The sequence below is a fragment of the Cebus imitator genome, unplaced genomic scaffold (genome assembly GCF_001604975.1).
Source record: "Cebus imitator isolate Cc_AM_T3 unplaced genomic scaffold, Cebus_imitator-1.0 Scaffold117, whole genome shotgun sequence".
Taxonomy (NCBI): Eukaryota; Metazoa; Chordata; class Mammalia; order Primates; family Cebidae; genus Cebus; species Cebus imitator.
Window position 1 is genome coordinate 6,526,319 of NW_016107432.1, and position 17,631 is coordinate 6,543,949.

General features: G+C 40.7%; 1 protein-coding gene across 6 annotated transcripts in view; it reads right to left on the minus strand.

Moving 5' to 3' along the window:
• The window catches only part of KIAA0232 (KIAA0232 ortholog), an 88,718-nt gene that overhangs the window by 26,292 nt on the left and 44,795 nt on the right, over positions 1 to 17,631 (minus strand). For 5 of the 6 annotated variants that reach the window (XM_017539106.2, XM_017539105.2, XM_017539112.2 and 2 more), the window contains exon 3: positions 13,572 to 13,709. The exons of the other annotated variant lie outside the window; for it this stretch is intronic. In XM_017539106.2, coding sequence (XP_017394595.1) covers positions 13,572 to 13,709 — 138 coding nt within the window. The remainder of the gene's footprint in view (positions 1 to 13,571; positions 13,710 to 17,631) is intronic. 6 annotated transcript variants of the gene reach the window in all.

Sequence of the window (17,631 nt, forward strand, 5' to 3'; positions counted from 1 at the left end):
AGGAGGCGGAGGTTGCGGTGAGCCGAGATCGCGCCATTGCACTCCAGCTTGGGTAACATGAGTGAAACTCCGTCTCAAAAAAAAAAAAAAAAAAAAAAAAAATCAGGAGAACCCTGGGACACCATCACAGCAAGGTGGGAAGCATAGAGGCACAGCAGAAGTTGTCATCACCCTTTGTTGTCTCCTGGCAGGTGTTCCAAAGTGTTAATTTACAGCTTTAATGAGAAATTTTTATTCACTTTCCTAACTATTATATAAACCATCAGAAAATATTAATAATCAAATTTCAGTAGTATATCATACCCATAAGGCCATTCAATAATACTTCGAGAGCCTATAGTACTTTAAAAACAAGAAAAGATTAAGTTACATCTTACTAACAACTCTAAGGGAACACAAGCTATATAGATGAAGAAAAGGCTACCACTCCACCACTGAACTCACAAATTGCTTTTTGTAACTGTAAAATGGATAATACCCACCTCTTCCAGTATCCAACACATGTAAAAACACTCTGCAAACCTAAGAGCACTCTGAAATCCAAATTATGTACTCCAAATCTGTAAAGCGGTGAGCCATACACAGACACTGGCAAGTTTCAGGACGTGCTCAGTGAGCAACCTTCAGAACACATGGCCAGCCAGCCACTAGTTTACTATTCACTTGCTCATTCACTCACCCAGTGAACAAATGGTTATGAGGACTCCTGCCCTCCCGAGATTTACATGATAATCACTCTAATTTCTCTGAGAAGAGGACTGAGTGCAATGTATTTGGGTTTGGAGTCGTGGGGGCCTGGGTCTGAATTCTTGCCCTGTTACATTCACTGAACAGGAAAGGGCATATGTGCCACTTCCTCTCTCCAAACCCAAGAATGCCACCACTTCCTTCCCAAGATTCAGCAAGATAAACTAACATGACACATGTGAGGCACCCAGGGTCCCTGTCACTTTACTCGCTTAAATGTTGGTGTCATTTCTAGATTTTGTACGTCTTTTAATTTTCTACAATCTCGTTTTTTGATTCATCACTTCAAAAATGCCTTTAATTGTTGCTCCGACTTGATTTTGAGGTTGCAGGAGTAAAAAGATAACCTGATGCATACCACCAGAACCCTTCTGGATTCTCCCTGGACTTCACAGCCTGCCCCTCCTCACTCTGATCAACACTAGGTCCTTGCCACTGCTACACTCTCTGCTCCTGGCTGTTGGGCGGGGCTGAAGAGTTACACGGTGACGGAGACTGAGCCCCGGTCAAACAAAGCAACTGGTGTCCCATTACTTCGCTTCACGAGAGTCTTATTTGTTCCCTGACAAATTCCAATCACTTCCCATCCCTATGACATTTCCAGTATTTCTCCATCTTCTCCATACTTCCCATCCTTTTCAACTTGGACCTTCGCTATTAAGTAAACAAGGGCCATCTGACTGATTCTACCTCATCTCCCCTTTCCACACTCAAAGGTTTCTGTGCCATATTAATCATCTTGCAGGCTTATCTTTTATGGAGAGTTCATTTAGACTGGATATTTCCTAAATGCCAAACAGGTACTGCCACAGTGTGATTACTAACCTACAAGATACTCAGTGTGACTTAACTGCCTGTTCTATTTGCACATAGCTCAACGGAGTCAAAAAGGTCTCGTTCTAAATTTCACCCTAGGGTTAACCACATGACCCTACGTAAATCATTTACCTATCAAAGCCTCAGTTTCCACATCCGGAAAAGGGTGCTGGTATTATAGACACACAACCTAATAGCTAGCTACTGAATTTCCTGTACTGGTCCCCTAATTTCTTTTGTCTTCTGTTTATTCATCTTTTGTTCTACTTTCTGGAAGATGTTCGTCTTCCAAACAGTCTACCGAGTTATTTCTATTATCATGGTTATAATTTTTAAGATATCATCTCGTCCCTCAAATCTTTCTTCTTTACAGCAACTTCTTCCTCATCAAGAAATCCTCCACACTTTTTTGAGAGAGTCTAGCTCTGTCACCCAGGCTTGAGTGCAGTGGTGCGATCTCGACTCACTGCAACATCCACCTCCTGGGTTCAGGCGATTCTCCTGCCTCAGCCTCCCGAGTAGCTGGGATTACAGGCACCCACCACCACACCCAGCTAATTTTTGTATTTGTAGAAGAGATTGGGTTTTACTATGTTGACCAGGCTGGTCTTGAACTCCTGACCTCGTAATCCACCTGCTTCAGCCTCCCAAAGTGCTGGATTACAAGTGTGAGCCACTGCACCCGGCCACTCCTCCAACTTTTATCTTTGGAATATAAACCTATTTGTCTGCCAGGCAGCAGAAAGGGAAGGGGGAATCAGTCCCCAGTTTTCATTATGGTGTCTCATGCTTTCCCGCAGGGGTGCCTGGTATCCCAAAGTCCAGAACCTGTATACTTAATCTCTCCAGAAAGTAACTGTCAGAGGAAAGGCTGTTACTCTGGTGCCCCCAATGAATTGTGCATCCCAGCACTTGCTCCTAGCTTTGGCCCCTCCCACAGTGACTGGGTTTCACAATAAGATGTTGCGGAGTGTGACAGATGCCCTTTTGGAATGCTACCTTCTGAGTGTTCTCCATTTGCCATGTGGAGAGAGGTCACAGCTCCCAGCCATGCTTGCTGAAGCACCAGTCACATGAGAAGAGCAATCCTGGATGTTTCCGTTCCACCTGCTATCTGACTGCAGCTGCACAGACTCCAAGCAAGAACAGCAGAAGAACCTCCCAGTGGAGCCCTACCTAACTCACAGAATTGTGAGTAAATAAAATAGTTGTTGCAAGCCACTAAGTTTCGGGGTACTTAGTCATACAGCAGTAACTGAAGCAAAAGCTTTCAAACACTTCCATTTTCAGCCCAACCCTGCACACAGAGCTCTTTTACAGTTTTTAGATCTTATTCTTTAGTTTTAAAGCAGAGTTGGAAGATCAGTGGTAAGAAACCCAACTAGATACTGATAGAATGACTACTGGCCATCATAGTAATCAGTGTTACTGGAAAGCAAAGAAATCAATTCCACACTTTAATAATTAATGTTTTTAAAATCCTTTTAAAATTTAGAACTAAGTTAATGTTAAGCAAATAAAACAGTACCAAGTGACATGACTGAAGATATATACCAGGGTTCACAGACTCATGCCTTCAATAGCCACAGAAGTAATACAAAGTTAAAAAAAAAAAAAAAAAAAAAAAAACTCCCCCAAATAAAAAGTTGTTTCTGCCAAGGCCCTTGTATGTGAGCTGTGATTCCCATGCTTGAACACTGAAGGGTCTACAAAAATTGGTCTGCCTCTAGCTCTCAAGCACATATGCTCTCTAGAAAATGATACAGAGTAGGAGAGAAGTATCCAATGGATAAATATCTTCAAACTTGATCTAGGGCATAGATTATGTATTCTTCAGAATGCTGGAGAAAAGAAAGTTAAAATTTGCAACAAAAAGAAAACAACCTGTTATAAATAATGATTTAATAACATGATCAATCAAGGCTTAGAAAAAGGTAAACCTACTCTTTAGCAGAGCGATGTAACATAAACGGAACATGATCTGGACTCACGAGACCTGCTGTGCTGTGTGAAGCTGGACAAGTTATTTAACTTCTCTGAGGCTCTATTTCATCATTTTACAAAAAAAGGAAAATACCTCAACTTGAATTAAGTCTTTCAATTTTCCCAGTTCATTACAGCATCTTACTGATTTAGGCACAACCCTCCCTGCCTTTTTTTTTTTTTTTTTTTTAATTTTTGAGACAGGATTTTCCTCTGTCACCCCCAGGTTGGAGTGCAGTGGTGCAATCACAGCTCACCGCATCCTTGACCTCCTGGGCTCATGTGATGCTCCCACCTTCTTAGCCTCCCACGTAGCTGGGACTCAGGCATGTGCCACCATACCTTTTCTTTTCTTCTTTCTTTCTTTCCTTTTCTCTTCCTTTCTCTCTCTCTTTTTTTTTTTTTCCAATAGAGATATGGTTTCTGCAAAACCCCATCTCAAACTGGTCTCAAACTCCCGGGCTCAAGCAATCCACCTGCCTCAGGCCCTCAAAGTGCTGGAATTACAGGCATGAGCCATCGTGCCCAGGCAAAGACTATTTTTTATTATATGCAAAAAAAAAAAAGAAGTCCCGTTTCTTACTTTCATATGGAAATGATAGTTTCTTTTCCCTTTAGATAGCTAACAAATAAACTTCCTGAAGATTTGGGTACAGAAGCTCAGAAGGCTATTAGTTGAATGTCTGGATACTATTTGTTTTACCTCATGGTTCAATTAAGAAGAACAGTCAGAACTTAGACCAGTTATTTTTAATCTGGGAAGCATGAACTCTTAAGGAGGCCACTAATAAGCATGTAACAAAGTAATTCATATAAGAAAAGTTTAAGTAGAACATCTGGTTAAGGTCCATAGCTTTCATCAAATACTTCAGTCTGTAAAGCTGTAACAGTTAAAAAAACAATGACTTTGATCTAGTAATGTGATGTCTAGGCATACATGCAAGAAAAGCACAAGGATAAGTGTATAAGAACATTCCTTTCTATATTTTTTTTTTTTTTTGAGACAGAGTTTCAGTCTTGTTGCCCAGACTGGAGTGCAATGGCACAATTTCACTGCAACTTCGCCTCCCAGGTTCAAGGAATTCTCCTGCCTCAGCCTCCCAAGTAACTGGGATTACAGGTACCCACCACCACACCCGGCTAATTTTTTTGTATTTTTAGTAGAGACAGGGTTTCACCATGTTGGCCCAGGCTGGTCTTGAACTCATGACTTCGTGATCCTCCTGCCTTGGCTTTCCAAAGTGCTGGGATTACAAGCCCAAACCACTGCGCCCGGCCTCCTTTCTATATTCTTTATAACAGCTCAAAATGGGAAGCAACGGAAAAAGGCCCATTACCGGGAGAATAATAAAGTGTTATATAGTTCACAATGCACAACTGTTTAGGAATGAAGACATTATAAATCATGTTACCAATATAGATAAAAATTTAAAACTTTTAACTGAAAGGAGTTATAAAAATATATACAGTATGGTAAAATTTATAGAAAGTTTAAGAACATGAAAAATCATGCTAGGTGTATTATATACACCTTCAAACAATATCTAGTAAATATAAGAAAATAAGCATGGGAAAGACAAACACCAAGCTGGGTACAGTGGTAACCTGACAGGGATGACGAGGCAAGTCGGGAGGAAAGGGCACATGGGTCTCCAGCTGTGCTCCAAACTCCTGGCTTCCTCAGCTTCAACGGACACATGGGGATTCACTGTGCCATTCTTTAGTCCTTTCCGCTCCTCAAACTCTCAAACTGTTTTCATACCCTGGCCCCTGATGCCACACGTGCCTGTTTTATAGTGCCTCACTCTCAAATTGGAAGCAGCCCCTTCCACTTCTGTGTCTGTTCTCACATTCTCACTTTTCAACAATTGAAAGATCAGAAAATTTCCTGTAAAAAAACTTCCAATTTTCTACCTTTTCTAAAGAGATCAGAAGATCTGGGCTAGATAAACAAAAATAAAATAGTCTATTTCATGCCCATTCCTCACAAACCACTCTGCTTCACCAACCCTAGATATGCATATTCAGTTTATTCAGTTGCCTGTTCAAAAATCTTCACTTAGCTTTCCCTAGAAGGCATCTCATATGTTAATCTTTATTCATAACACAAAGATGTTCCTTCCCTAGGTTCTCTTTCCTTAGTAAATGAAAATTACTTTTTTTTTTTTTGAGACAGAGTCTAACTCTGTCACCTGGGCTGGAGTGCAGTGGCATGATCTTAGCTCCACCTCTTGGGTTCAAGCGATTCTCCCACCTCAGCCTCCCAAGTAGCTGAGACTACAAGCATGCACCACCACACCCAGCTAATTTTTTGTTTGTGTGTTTTGAGACAGAGTCTTGCTCTGTTGCCCAGGCTGGAGTACCATGACGCGATCTCAGCTCACTTGCAACCTCCGCCTCCTGGGTTCAAGCGATTCTCCTGTCCTCAGCCTCCCACGTAGCTGGGATTACAGGCGCATGCCACCGTGTCCAGCTAATTTTTGTATTTTTAGTGGAGACAAGGTTTTGCCCTGTTGGCCAGGCTGGTCTCAAACTCCTGACCTCAAGTAATCTTGAGGCCCACCTCCCAAAGTGCTGGAATTATAGGCATGAGCCACCGCACCCGGCTGGGAATTACATTCTTGCAGTTGCTCAGATCAAAACCCTTGGCTGTCTTCTTTGTCTCCTCCCCTTATCTCTGCCCTATATCCAATCCTGTCAGCTCCACCTTCAAAAACAGATGCAGAATCCCCCAGCCATCTGCCCTCTCAACTCCCCGCAACTGCATCTTCACTGCGTGCTTGGAGTCTGCCCTCCCTCCAGCACAGCTCACTCACCCTGTTTAGTTAGTCTCAGTGCAGCAACCAGTGTGGTCTGATCAGCATCTGTTTGGCACTTAAGCCAGGTTGCATTTATCCTCTCCAAACCCTAACACTTCACGGCTGCTCAGGGGAAAAGCCCAAGTTCCTAGTATGGCCGGTAAGTTTCCTCAAATGCTCCAGCTCCAGCGCCATCTGTATACCCATAGAGATAGGACCTAGGCTTCCTCAGGCAGGACTGGCTGTGATAACACAACAACTGTGAGCATTCTCAGCTTTAGTAACCACTGGCTTCTTCTCAGGGGGTTCTGGCCTGTAGAGAGAGCACAGCATCACTTCTTGCAATGCACATAATGCATTCAGATAGGCACCTCACACATTTTAAGCGCTCAGTGAATGTTATCATTGTATTGATGCTCTTGGTATTACCCAGAAAAGGTTAGGTTCAACAGTCCATGTGTCAAGACACAGTATTTACTCATCCCTATATTGGATTGGTGCCAGGACCCCCTGAGGATACTAAAATCTGTGGATGTTCAAGTTCCTTATATAAAATGGCATAATATTTGCATATAACTACACATATCCTCCTGTATATTTTAAATTATTTCTACATTACACGTAATATCTAATACAATGTAAGTGCTATGTATGCAGTTGTTATACTGTAGTTTTTAGAGAATAATGACAGGAAAAAAGTCTATACATGTTCAGCACAGACACAACCATCCATTTTTTCCCAAATACTTTTGATACACCATTGGTTAAATCCACAGATAGAGAACTCATGGGTATGAAGGACCAACTGTATACGTTCAAAATTAACCTTGAAGGTGAACACTGCCATGAAATACTTTACATGTTTTTTTGTACATATATCCCTGTATAGCATATAAATAATGCATATACAAAATACTAAGATGTAGTCTGTACTTTTACTGGCAAAAAGAATTTTACTAGTAGACTTAACTGAATATGAGAATATAAGCAAGGGAATTTAAGACTCCACTCTAATTAGCTCTGTAAATAACAATAGGTCAGGTCAGTCACCCAGGGTAAGCTGCAGTGCTGTTACTTTCAAAACTAATAACTCCCAAAGGATGGTATTACGGAAGAGTTATCATTGCATTTTAACTTTATTTACTCCCCTAACAGGGCCTCATTAAGTCACTGATCTTCTAACCAGCCTCAAAGTGGGAGATAAAGTACTAGCTTTGATTCAGTTTTAAGTGGTTCAATAAAAATAAAACAAATATAATTATTAGAAACAAACAATATAAAAAAGTCCTTACTTTGGGGATGGAGAAAAAAGAACCAAGTATAAACTTGAGGATTCAAAAAAACAATAGTTGGGGCATGGTTCAAAATTCTCTTTCATATATATGTGTGTGTATATATATAGTTTTATATATATATATATAGAGAGAAATATAAATAAATATTCTGAGATCGAGTCTAGCTCTGTCTGTTGCCCAGGTTGGAGTGCAGTGGTGTGATCTTGGCTCACTGCAACTTCTGCCTCCTGGGTTCAAGTGATTCTTCTGGTTGGCCTTCTGAGTAGCTGGGATTACAGGCATGTGCCATCACACCTAGCTAATTTTTGTATTTTTTTTTTTGGAGAGATGGGGTTTCACCATGTTGGCCAGGCTGGTCTTGAACTCCTGACTTCAGGTAATCCACCCGCCTCAGCCTCCCAAAGTACTGGGATTACAGGCGTGAGCCACTGCACCCAGCCCTCTTTCATATTTCTTTAAAGGGTGAAAGGAAGAGTGGTTTGCATATATTTAACAAATATCACGTATATGCCATGTCCACTGGTAACAGGAATGAAACAGACAGCTTAGGATAATTATCACCTAAAATATATGCATCTGGGGGAGGGCTGAATTGCCTATGACTGATTCATAATACCATTCCTCTTTACAGACCCCATTACTAACTGCAATCCGAGTAAATGCAAAATATTTTATCAAAAATGAACTTTCATATTATTTGCATATGTAAATGAAAGGGAATTAGCCAAGGCAGTTTTCAGCTGGGATCTAACAACCAATAAAGCCCATCAAAGGTCACGATTCCCTGGAGAAATATTCACCAACTGCTCAGCCAACTTTTGCATGGGGACAGCCAAACCTTAATCAATGTATAAAATTAAATTCTGACACAAGTGAATTGCCCTTCTGTGTGGCAATGTCGCTCAGATAAAATAATGAGCTGAGCAGGCCAAGAGGTGTGCTATAATGTGGGGCACAAATTGTTACAGGATAAAGTGGAGGCACCATAGAGTACCACAAGTACCTAAGTGATGTCAGAGAAGAAGCCATTCTCCTCATACCATGACACCAGTGAATAGTCTGAGAGCTACAGATGCTTTTATAGAAACAATTCACATTGCTAACTGTAACAGTCACATACACACATGGACATAATGAGAAACTAATTCATCTCACATGTAATGCATAACCCCACTGCTTCCTACCTACCCTTTTATCTAATATAATAACCTATATTATTGTCTTGTAATTGCCATTAGCATTTTAATCTAGTAGATTATAAACCTACCAGATTATAAAGTTGAATTGTTAGGGTTTTTAATTGTGACCAATCGGTAGTGACTGTCTAAAATACTGTACTGAGAAGCGCTTTTAAGAGGGCGTTTGGACTAGATGGGAAAACACAGCACACACAGTACCACCAACGTGACGATCCTCAGGAAATGAGCATACTTATATGCAAACATTCCTGACAAAAGCATAAAATAAAATTTTGCATTATAATTTTCGATGTAGGTCCTCTTTGCTCCTTTCTTTCCACTGAAGCCAATAGACAGATAATAAAAAGAAACCCAGGGGACACACAGATGGCCTACCATTCATAAACTGCCACACATTTGATTCTTTCTATTGCAGCAGGCAATAATTAAAGAGGGTTCTTTTCATTGACTCCCCAAGAGGCCAGTGAGCTGGTCGAAGGCAGTGGTCCCCAACCTTTTGGGCACCAGGGACTGGTTTCATGGAAGACAATTCTTCCACAGACCCAGCAGGCAGGCATGGGGTTTGGGATGAAACTTCCACCTCAGGCATTAGAGTCTCATAAGGAGCTTTCACCCTAGATCCGTCACATCCTCAGTCCACAATAGGGTTCCTGCTCTTTTGAGAATCTAATGTTACCGCAGATCTGACAAGAGGCAGAGCTCAGGCAGGAATGCTTGCTCACTGCTCTTCTCCTGTTGTGCAGCCCAGTTCCTAACAGGCCATGGCTAGGGGCTTGCGGACACCTGATTTAAGGGATCTACAGATTGATGCACAAACAACAGCACGTAGCTCTGGAGCAGGGACTGAGACTTGAAGACTCTCTTCATTCATTCCATAAGTAATGATTGAGCATCTGGTCATGCCTGGCACATTCACTTCCTCAACTAATTTTAATTTGTTAAAATTTTAAAAATCACTGTTCAGAAAAAGCAATCCAACAATTTTTTTTTAAATAAAATGAGAAGGAAAGAGCAAGAAAGTACAAATATGCTTTATTGGAGTTGAAAATAAAAATGCCGCCTATGACAGCCAGGCAAAGGAAAGCATTTTTCCAAAGCAATAACCTAAAGAATCAAAGATCTTATTAAGCCACAACCATTCCCTTACTGTTTCTACCGCATACTAAGTTATGCACATTACACAACATACTCAGTTAGTATGAATTACATGCAAATTAACAAGCTACAGGAGAAGGGTCTTGCATTACTCATATACTTTTCATTTTTTTCACAGTTGACTTCGGCTGCCCTGTCATTTCCTCAGCTTAACCGTGAGTCAAAGGCTAGGCTCATTTCTCAGCAACTTTGGTCCAAAAAAGAAATAAGATCCTCTCCCAGTTTGAAATGCACTACCCATATTTTCTTTCTGACTGTAACTCAGCAGCTTCTTTGGATTTTGCTCAAATAACTGACCTGAATTAACTTTTCACTTGTTTAAAAAAAAAAAAATTGTATTCTGAATTCCTTTAAAAGCTCTAAATTACTTTATCAATCTATAAATTACATTATCAATTTAATCCCTTCAGTGTCATAAAGAAAACACCATTTTGGCCAGGCATGGTGGTTCAGGCCTGTAATCCCTGCAGTTTGAGAGGCTGAGATGGGAGGGTGGCTTGAGCCTAGGAGTTCAAGACCAGCCTGGGGAACATAGGAAGACTCTGTCCCTATTTTTTAAATTAAAACAAAACAAAAACCCAAAAAACCCACCATTTTAACCACACAGTTTTCTCTGCAGAGTTTTCTCTGGGCACATCACTCACAGCCCCTGCTGAAGTGATGAACCTCCAGGCAGCCCTGCTTCCTCACCATGGCTTATCAAATCGTGGGTGGACACCTGGCTCAAGCCCAGCCAATCAGATTCTCTCTCTAGCTGAATGGTGTTGGGCAGTACAGTTCCATAGTTATGCTGGGCTGGAGGCTAGAATGGCCATTCTTTACCATGTGCTAAAGCAGAGAAAGCCAGAGTTCAGACAGAGAGGGAATGACCCAACTCAGGTACAGACGCAAATGAAAGATTGTACATTGGTTATTACAGAAAGTGACTTTATCTACCACATAATTCCCAGTTCAGCTCTCTCTTGAGACTGCTATATTTCTAGTACTTGGCTTCAGTGAGATATCCCTATATCCTTTACATATATTTCTATTTTTTCTTAAACTAGGTTAATTATGTTCCTAATTGTTGTAATGAAATGGTGCCTAAGATAGCTGTATATATAAGGGGTAACTTCCAAACTCCTATCCCATGCTGTATGAAGCAGCGGCTTCAGAATTAAGAAGTTGGCGGGGTGTGGTGGCTCACACCTATAATCCCAACACATTTAAAGCAGATGGATCACCTGAGGTCAGGAGTTTGAGACCAGCCTGGCCAACATGGTGAAACCCCATCTCTACTAAAAATTTAAAAATTAGTTGGGCATGGTGACAGGCACCTGTAATTCCAAGTACTGAGGAGGCGGAGGCAGGAGAATTGCTTGAACCTGGGAGGCGGAGAGTGCAGAGCGCTGAAACTGTGCCACTGCACTCCAGCCTGGGTGACAGAGTGAGACTCCATCTCAAAAAAAAAAAAAAAAAGAGAGAGAGAGAAATTAAGAAGTTAAAAAATCAGAGGTGAAGGAGAAGCAAACAGCTGGGAAGAGAAAAAAGAATTGGATGAAAGGGTAGGCCTTTTAAAAAATGAATGTTAGATTCATTAAAAAAAAAAAATCAGTACCTTTTATGTGATAAGCACTCACTGTGCTATGCAACAGAAGATAAAAAAGATCAGTAACTCACAGTCCTTGTGCCCAGTGAGCACAGTCAAATGAATAACTGCAACTTAGGATGTGAGGGCCATGTTATTTGAGGTATACACAATGTATCATGAGTACATGGCCAGGGGAGTCAGGCTTTCAGAGACAATTTGTTTTTTTTTTTTTTTTCTTGGTGGGGGGTGGCTCTGTCACCCAGGCTGGAGTGCAATGGCACAATCCTGGCTCACTGCAACCTCCACCTCTCAGGTTCAAGTGATTTTCCTACCTCAGCCTCCCGAGTAGCTGGGATTACAAGCATATACCACCATGCCCAGCTAATTTTTGTATTTTTAGTAAAGATAGGGTTTTACTACGTTAGACCAGGCTGGTCTTGAACACCTTACCTCAGGTGATCCGCCCCCCTTGGCCTCCCAAAGTGTTGGGATTACCGGCGTGAGCCACTGTTCCTGGCCTCAGAGATAATTGTGGGAAACACTAAACAAATAAACATTAAAAATCATTTGTATCAGTGGCAGCCAGACAGAACAAACTTCTGCAGACTGTCAAAGATAAGAAAGCCAATTATCCCAACGCTAGACCATTCAACAATTAGTTCAGGAAATTAGCTTCTGGAGGTCAGAATTCCCTCAGTTTGGCCTTGTATCATAAAGGTACTTAACCCATACTGTCTCAAACAGCAGTCAAAGCAAAATAATTCTTTTGGTAGTTATGATCTCAAAGATTACCTCTTACAGTGAATAATAAAATAAGAATTCATAATATTAACTGCAAAAGATGATACTGTAAAATTATTTTTTTATTTTAGGAAACTGAAAGACATGAGAAACACATGAAATAAAATAAAATGATCATAATTTTTCTAAAAACAAAAATATATACATCATATGCCAATATAGTGCTTTTGAAGTGTCTGAACTGCTATTCCCTTCTACAAATGTATTCAAATGTAGTAATACAGACCCCAGAAAAATCACACATAAAATATTCTAGACAGCATAACAAAAAAATCAAGAGTGGGCTGGGCCAGGTGGGCAGATCACCTGAGATCAGGAGTTTGAGACCAGCCTGGCCAACATGATGAAACCTCGTCTTTTCTAAAAAATACAAAAACATTAGCCAGGTGTGGTGGCACGCACCTGTAATTCTGGCTACTCGGGAGGCTGAGGCACAAGAATTGCTTGAACCTGGAAAGCAGAGGTTGCAGTGAGCTGAGATTGCACCACTGCACTGGGCAACAGAGACACTGTCTTTTTTTTAAAAAAAAAATCAAGAGCAAGGTAAACATCCAGTAATAAAGATTATAATATTATACTGCTGTTGAAATATTATTTGATGAAATGTAACTTAGCCACTAAAAATAATAAAGACAATGTAATAACAGGATGAAATAGTCAAACTGAAAAAAGGATATTAATTTTTGTGTATATTCTTAAGAGTAGCACATATATAAAAGCTTATAAAACTTCAGAAAATATGGAAAAATACCATAAAGGAAAAGTGATATGGTTCATGTTACTTGGTAAGATAAACAAGTAGTTTGTTTTCCCAGTTTTTTTTTTTTTTTTTGAGACGGAGTTTCACTCATGTTACCCAGGCTGGAGTGCAATGGCGCAATCTCGGCTCACCGCAACCTCCGCCTCCTGGGTTCAGGCAATTCTCCTGCCTCAGCCTCCTGAGTAGCTGGGATTACAGGCATGCGCCACCATGCCCAGCTAATTTTTGTATTTTTAGTAGAGACGGGGTTTCACCATTTTGACCAGGATGGTCTCGATCTCTTGACCTCGTGATCCACCCGCCTTGGCCTCCCAAAGTGCTGGGATTACAGGCTTCAGCCACCGCGCCCGGCTGTTTTCCCAGTTTTTGGAGGTCAGGTTGTCATATCTGTAAAGTTAAAACACCCCTTTTATTCTCTTAAGTGTTAGAAATAAAATATAAACTTACTTCATCAGAAGCAGATCGAAGACACTGGACAGCAGCCTGTTTTTTCATTTCTTCTAGAGTTAGATCTGAACATTTTTTCTTACTCTTTCCCCATTTCTTATAAGCTCCTTTTTCCCAGCCCAGGAAGATGTCATTCTCCTGAAATGAAATTGCACCAAGTTAAACGACCAAGGCTAACTCGGACACTACTGTGGTTCCACCTACCCCACATATTCAGTCACAAAAAGGCCCCTTGCATTTCCATACACATTTTAGGGTCAGCTTGTCTATTTCTGTGATGTAGAGAGCTGGGATTCCAATAGGAACTGTAAAACAACTTGGAGTGTATTGCCATCTTAATAGTCTGATCACAAACATGGGATGTTTTCTATTTATTTAGGTCTTCTTTGATTTCTTTCAATGAAGCTTTATAGTTTTTGGTGCACAAGTCTTACAATTTTGTCAAATTTTTTCTTAAGTATTATGTTCTTTTTGATACTACTGCAAATGGAGTTGTTTTCTTAATTTCATTCCTCGGGTTTTCTTTATATTCTACACGAAATCATGTCATTGGTGACTACAGATGGTCTTACTTCTTCCTTTCCCATCTACACGTCTTTTCTTTTTCTTACCTAATTCCCTGTTAATGCACATTTATAATAAAAGCCGACGTATTTCATCTTTGAAAATGTCTTCATACAAATGGAAACTACCAAATGCTGGTATTAATCCACAAGCATGAGTTTAACTGAACATATTATTTGGTTAGAAGGCATTTATAGAATTCTGTTAAATTTGTATCTTGATATTTGCCTTCTAGCATGTCAGTATATTGCAAATTAATACTAAGAAATGAAAGTTACTGAAAGCTCCTCACTAACTTGAGTACACAAATAGATTTTGAGATAAGGAAATTTCCTTTGCACTGTGTATCAAGGTATGACAAATGCTGCTGGAACAGCAGTTTGAGCCTGGACAACTTATCCACGGTAAATTTGTGGGGATGGAGAGTTCGCTTCTTGTTTTAACTTTTGACAGAATAAAAAATGTATAAATCAGTTCGACATTACTTACGATTCAACAATGTTGTTAGAGTGACTTTATCACATTATAAATTTTGTATACAAGTTCTGTTTTGCCTTGTAATTTTAGGTTGAATTCATTAAGAAACATCAAATCTCTGAGGTGGGCAGACCACGAGGTCAAGAGATCGAGACCATCCTGGCCAACATGGTGAAACTCCATCTCTACTAAAAATACAAAAATTAGCCAGGCGTGGTGGCACACGCCTGTGGTCCAAGCTACTAGGGAAGCTGAGACAGAAGAATCGCTTGAATCCAGGAGGCGGCGGTTGCAGTGAGCCGAGACTGCACCACTGTACCCAGCCTGGTAACAGAGCAAGACTACGTCTCAAAAAAAGAAACATTAAATCTGTAGTAAAAGCTACATAAACAATAGTATACTGCACACGCTTGTTTGCATTCTGTTCATTTTATTTCTATTTGGGAGGTCCCTCATGCTATTTTTTTATGGCTTAATGTATTGTGTTAATGTAGCATAACTTAACCAAAATTCAACACCATTAAACTGTTAATCACATTTTAAAGGAACGAGTATACAAAGAGCCAAGATATTTCTATTTCACTTATTGTTACCCTTTTAGTCTCCTATCCTGTACTATTAAAAGTCTGCTTATACATAAACATAAAATATTAGGCATGTGTCAAATACTCAGAAAGTCCCAATCTTAAAGAAAGAACATATTTATCAAGTACCAAAAGCAGATATAACTAAGGAATTCCCCAGCATGACACTCTATTATCAGGTACTTTTCTAGACACTACAGTGAGGTCACGTAAGGCCAGAGGTCTGGTTGACTTTCCCATGCTCCCTTTATCAAAAGGGAGACTGGAAACTGGGGGAGAAGCAGCACACACCACTTGGAAATACATCAGGAGTCACTGCAGGCTCTGTGAGCCGCTGAGCACACGCCCCTGCCATCCACGCCTTCTTGTTAACAGTGCCTAAATGACCAGAACCACAATGTGTCTGCATGGGATTAATGCCACCCCCATCATCCATTTGGCCACAAAGACTGGCTAAGAGAGAGGCATGGGACCAATCAGAAATGCAGATTTCATGGTTCTCGCTGGGAATGTAGGGAGGGAACATGACCTCTGGACAGCGTATGAGAATATGATCCCAGGAGCATGCTCACTGTCACTCCCTCTACCCTGTAAGAGGCTGGCTTCAAAACCAGGCTGACAGAAAGAGGCTGGCAGAGAGGCAGAGAAGAAGCCTGAATGACACTGTGAGGCTCCGAATCTCACCCAGCAGGGGCCAGCCCAACTTCTGGACTTTTACTTATTTGAACCTTTCCCCCCCGCCTTAAGCCAATATAGGCCAAACTTTTGGTTGCTGGTGAATGAGATACAGTCACAATCTGAGGACAGCATTCAGTAATAAACCCACTATCTACTGCTCAAAAGAACCCCTATTTGTCCTTAAGAAATGAGCTCTCCAATCAAACAAGCATAATTTCAGGTTAACTATATTCCTGTTTTTCCTACTAGGTCTTCAGCCCACAGTGGTGACATTCTCACTGGCCTCCCTGCCTTTAGTGGCCCAAGACCGTCTGCCCACTGCCATGCCATTAAGTCCTGCTGGCTAACTAGATCTATAGGTCTTTTGTCTCTAGGATATAAATAAATATAAAAGCCCTAGCACAGCACATCAGTCTCTTCAGGGTCTGTTTCCTGCCGGCCTGCCCCACTCTGATCTCCAACTAGCCCCTCCTCACCATATTCTTTTCTGACCTTACAACATTAGGCCCCTCTTATTTCTTTGTACACACTGTTCCTTTATTCTTCCTTCAAGATGATTCCTAAACTGGCGGTTGTCACTCAGGGCCTATCCCTAGTTTTCTCTGTACTGATGCATTCACATTTGAACATAAAAGCAGAAATGTCAGTTTTAAAACATGAAGTATTTATATTCAAAACTTCTCTATTCCATGAAAACATTTTACACATACAAAAAATGTTAATGGTACCTTGGGAAGTATATGAATTTGTATACCTATCGTTAGCACTAACTCTCACTCTGACATTATTTTCACATTGCTTATGTGTAAAATTTTATATATTTTCTTCTACCTAATGTAAGTGCTAACACAAAATCTAAACCTGATGGTGATGGAAGAAGTTTAATCATAAGAACTAAAATTAATCTCGTTAGTCAAGGTCATTCCTGAAGCTTGAGAAGGAGAATCCTTAGCTTTACTTAATTTATTTTATTTTTGAGACAGAGTCTTGCTCTGTAACCCAGACTAGAATGCAGTGGCATGATCTTGGACTAATTCCAACCTCTGCCTCCTAGGCTCAAGAGATTCTAGTGCCTCAGCTTGAGTAGCTGAGATTGCAGGTGTGCACCACCACACCTGGCTAGTTTCTGTATTTTTAGTAGAGATGGGGTTTTGCCATGTTGACCAAGCTGGTCTCAAACTACTGGCCTCAACTGATCCACCTGCCTTGGCCTCCCAAAGTGCTGGGATTATAGGCGTGAGCCACCTCACCTGGCCAGCTTTATTTATTTTAAATATATCAATTCATAAACTATCAAAAACATGTATTAGCTTCAAGCAACCTTTGTAAAAAGCTGCTTTTGAAAGTACAAGTCAGTTCCACCGCAACATCGATCCCCTGAGGTAACTACTATCAACAGCTGGCATATACTTTACCAGGTTTCTTTTAAATGTGGAATTTATCCCACATATCAGAGTATATACAACGTAAATGTACAGTTTTAAGAATAATATTATATCTATCAGGTAACAGTCAGACCTAGAATACTCCCAGTAACCTCAGAAGCCTCATCTGTCAAAAACTAGCTTTAGTCTGGGCATGGTGGCTCATGCCTATAATCCTGGCAATCTGGGAGGCAGTGGCAGGCAGATCACTTGAGCCCAGGAGTTTGAGACTAGCCTGGCCAACATAGCGAAATTCTGTTTCCACAAAAAATACAAAAATTAGCCAGGTATGGTGGTGCCCACCTGTAGTCCCAGCTACTTGGGAGGCTGAGG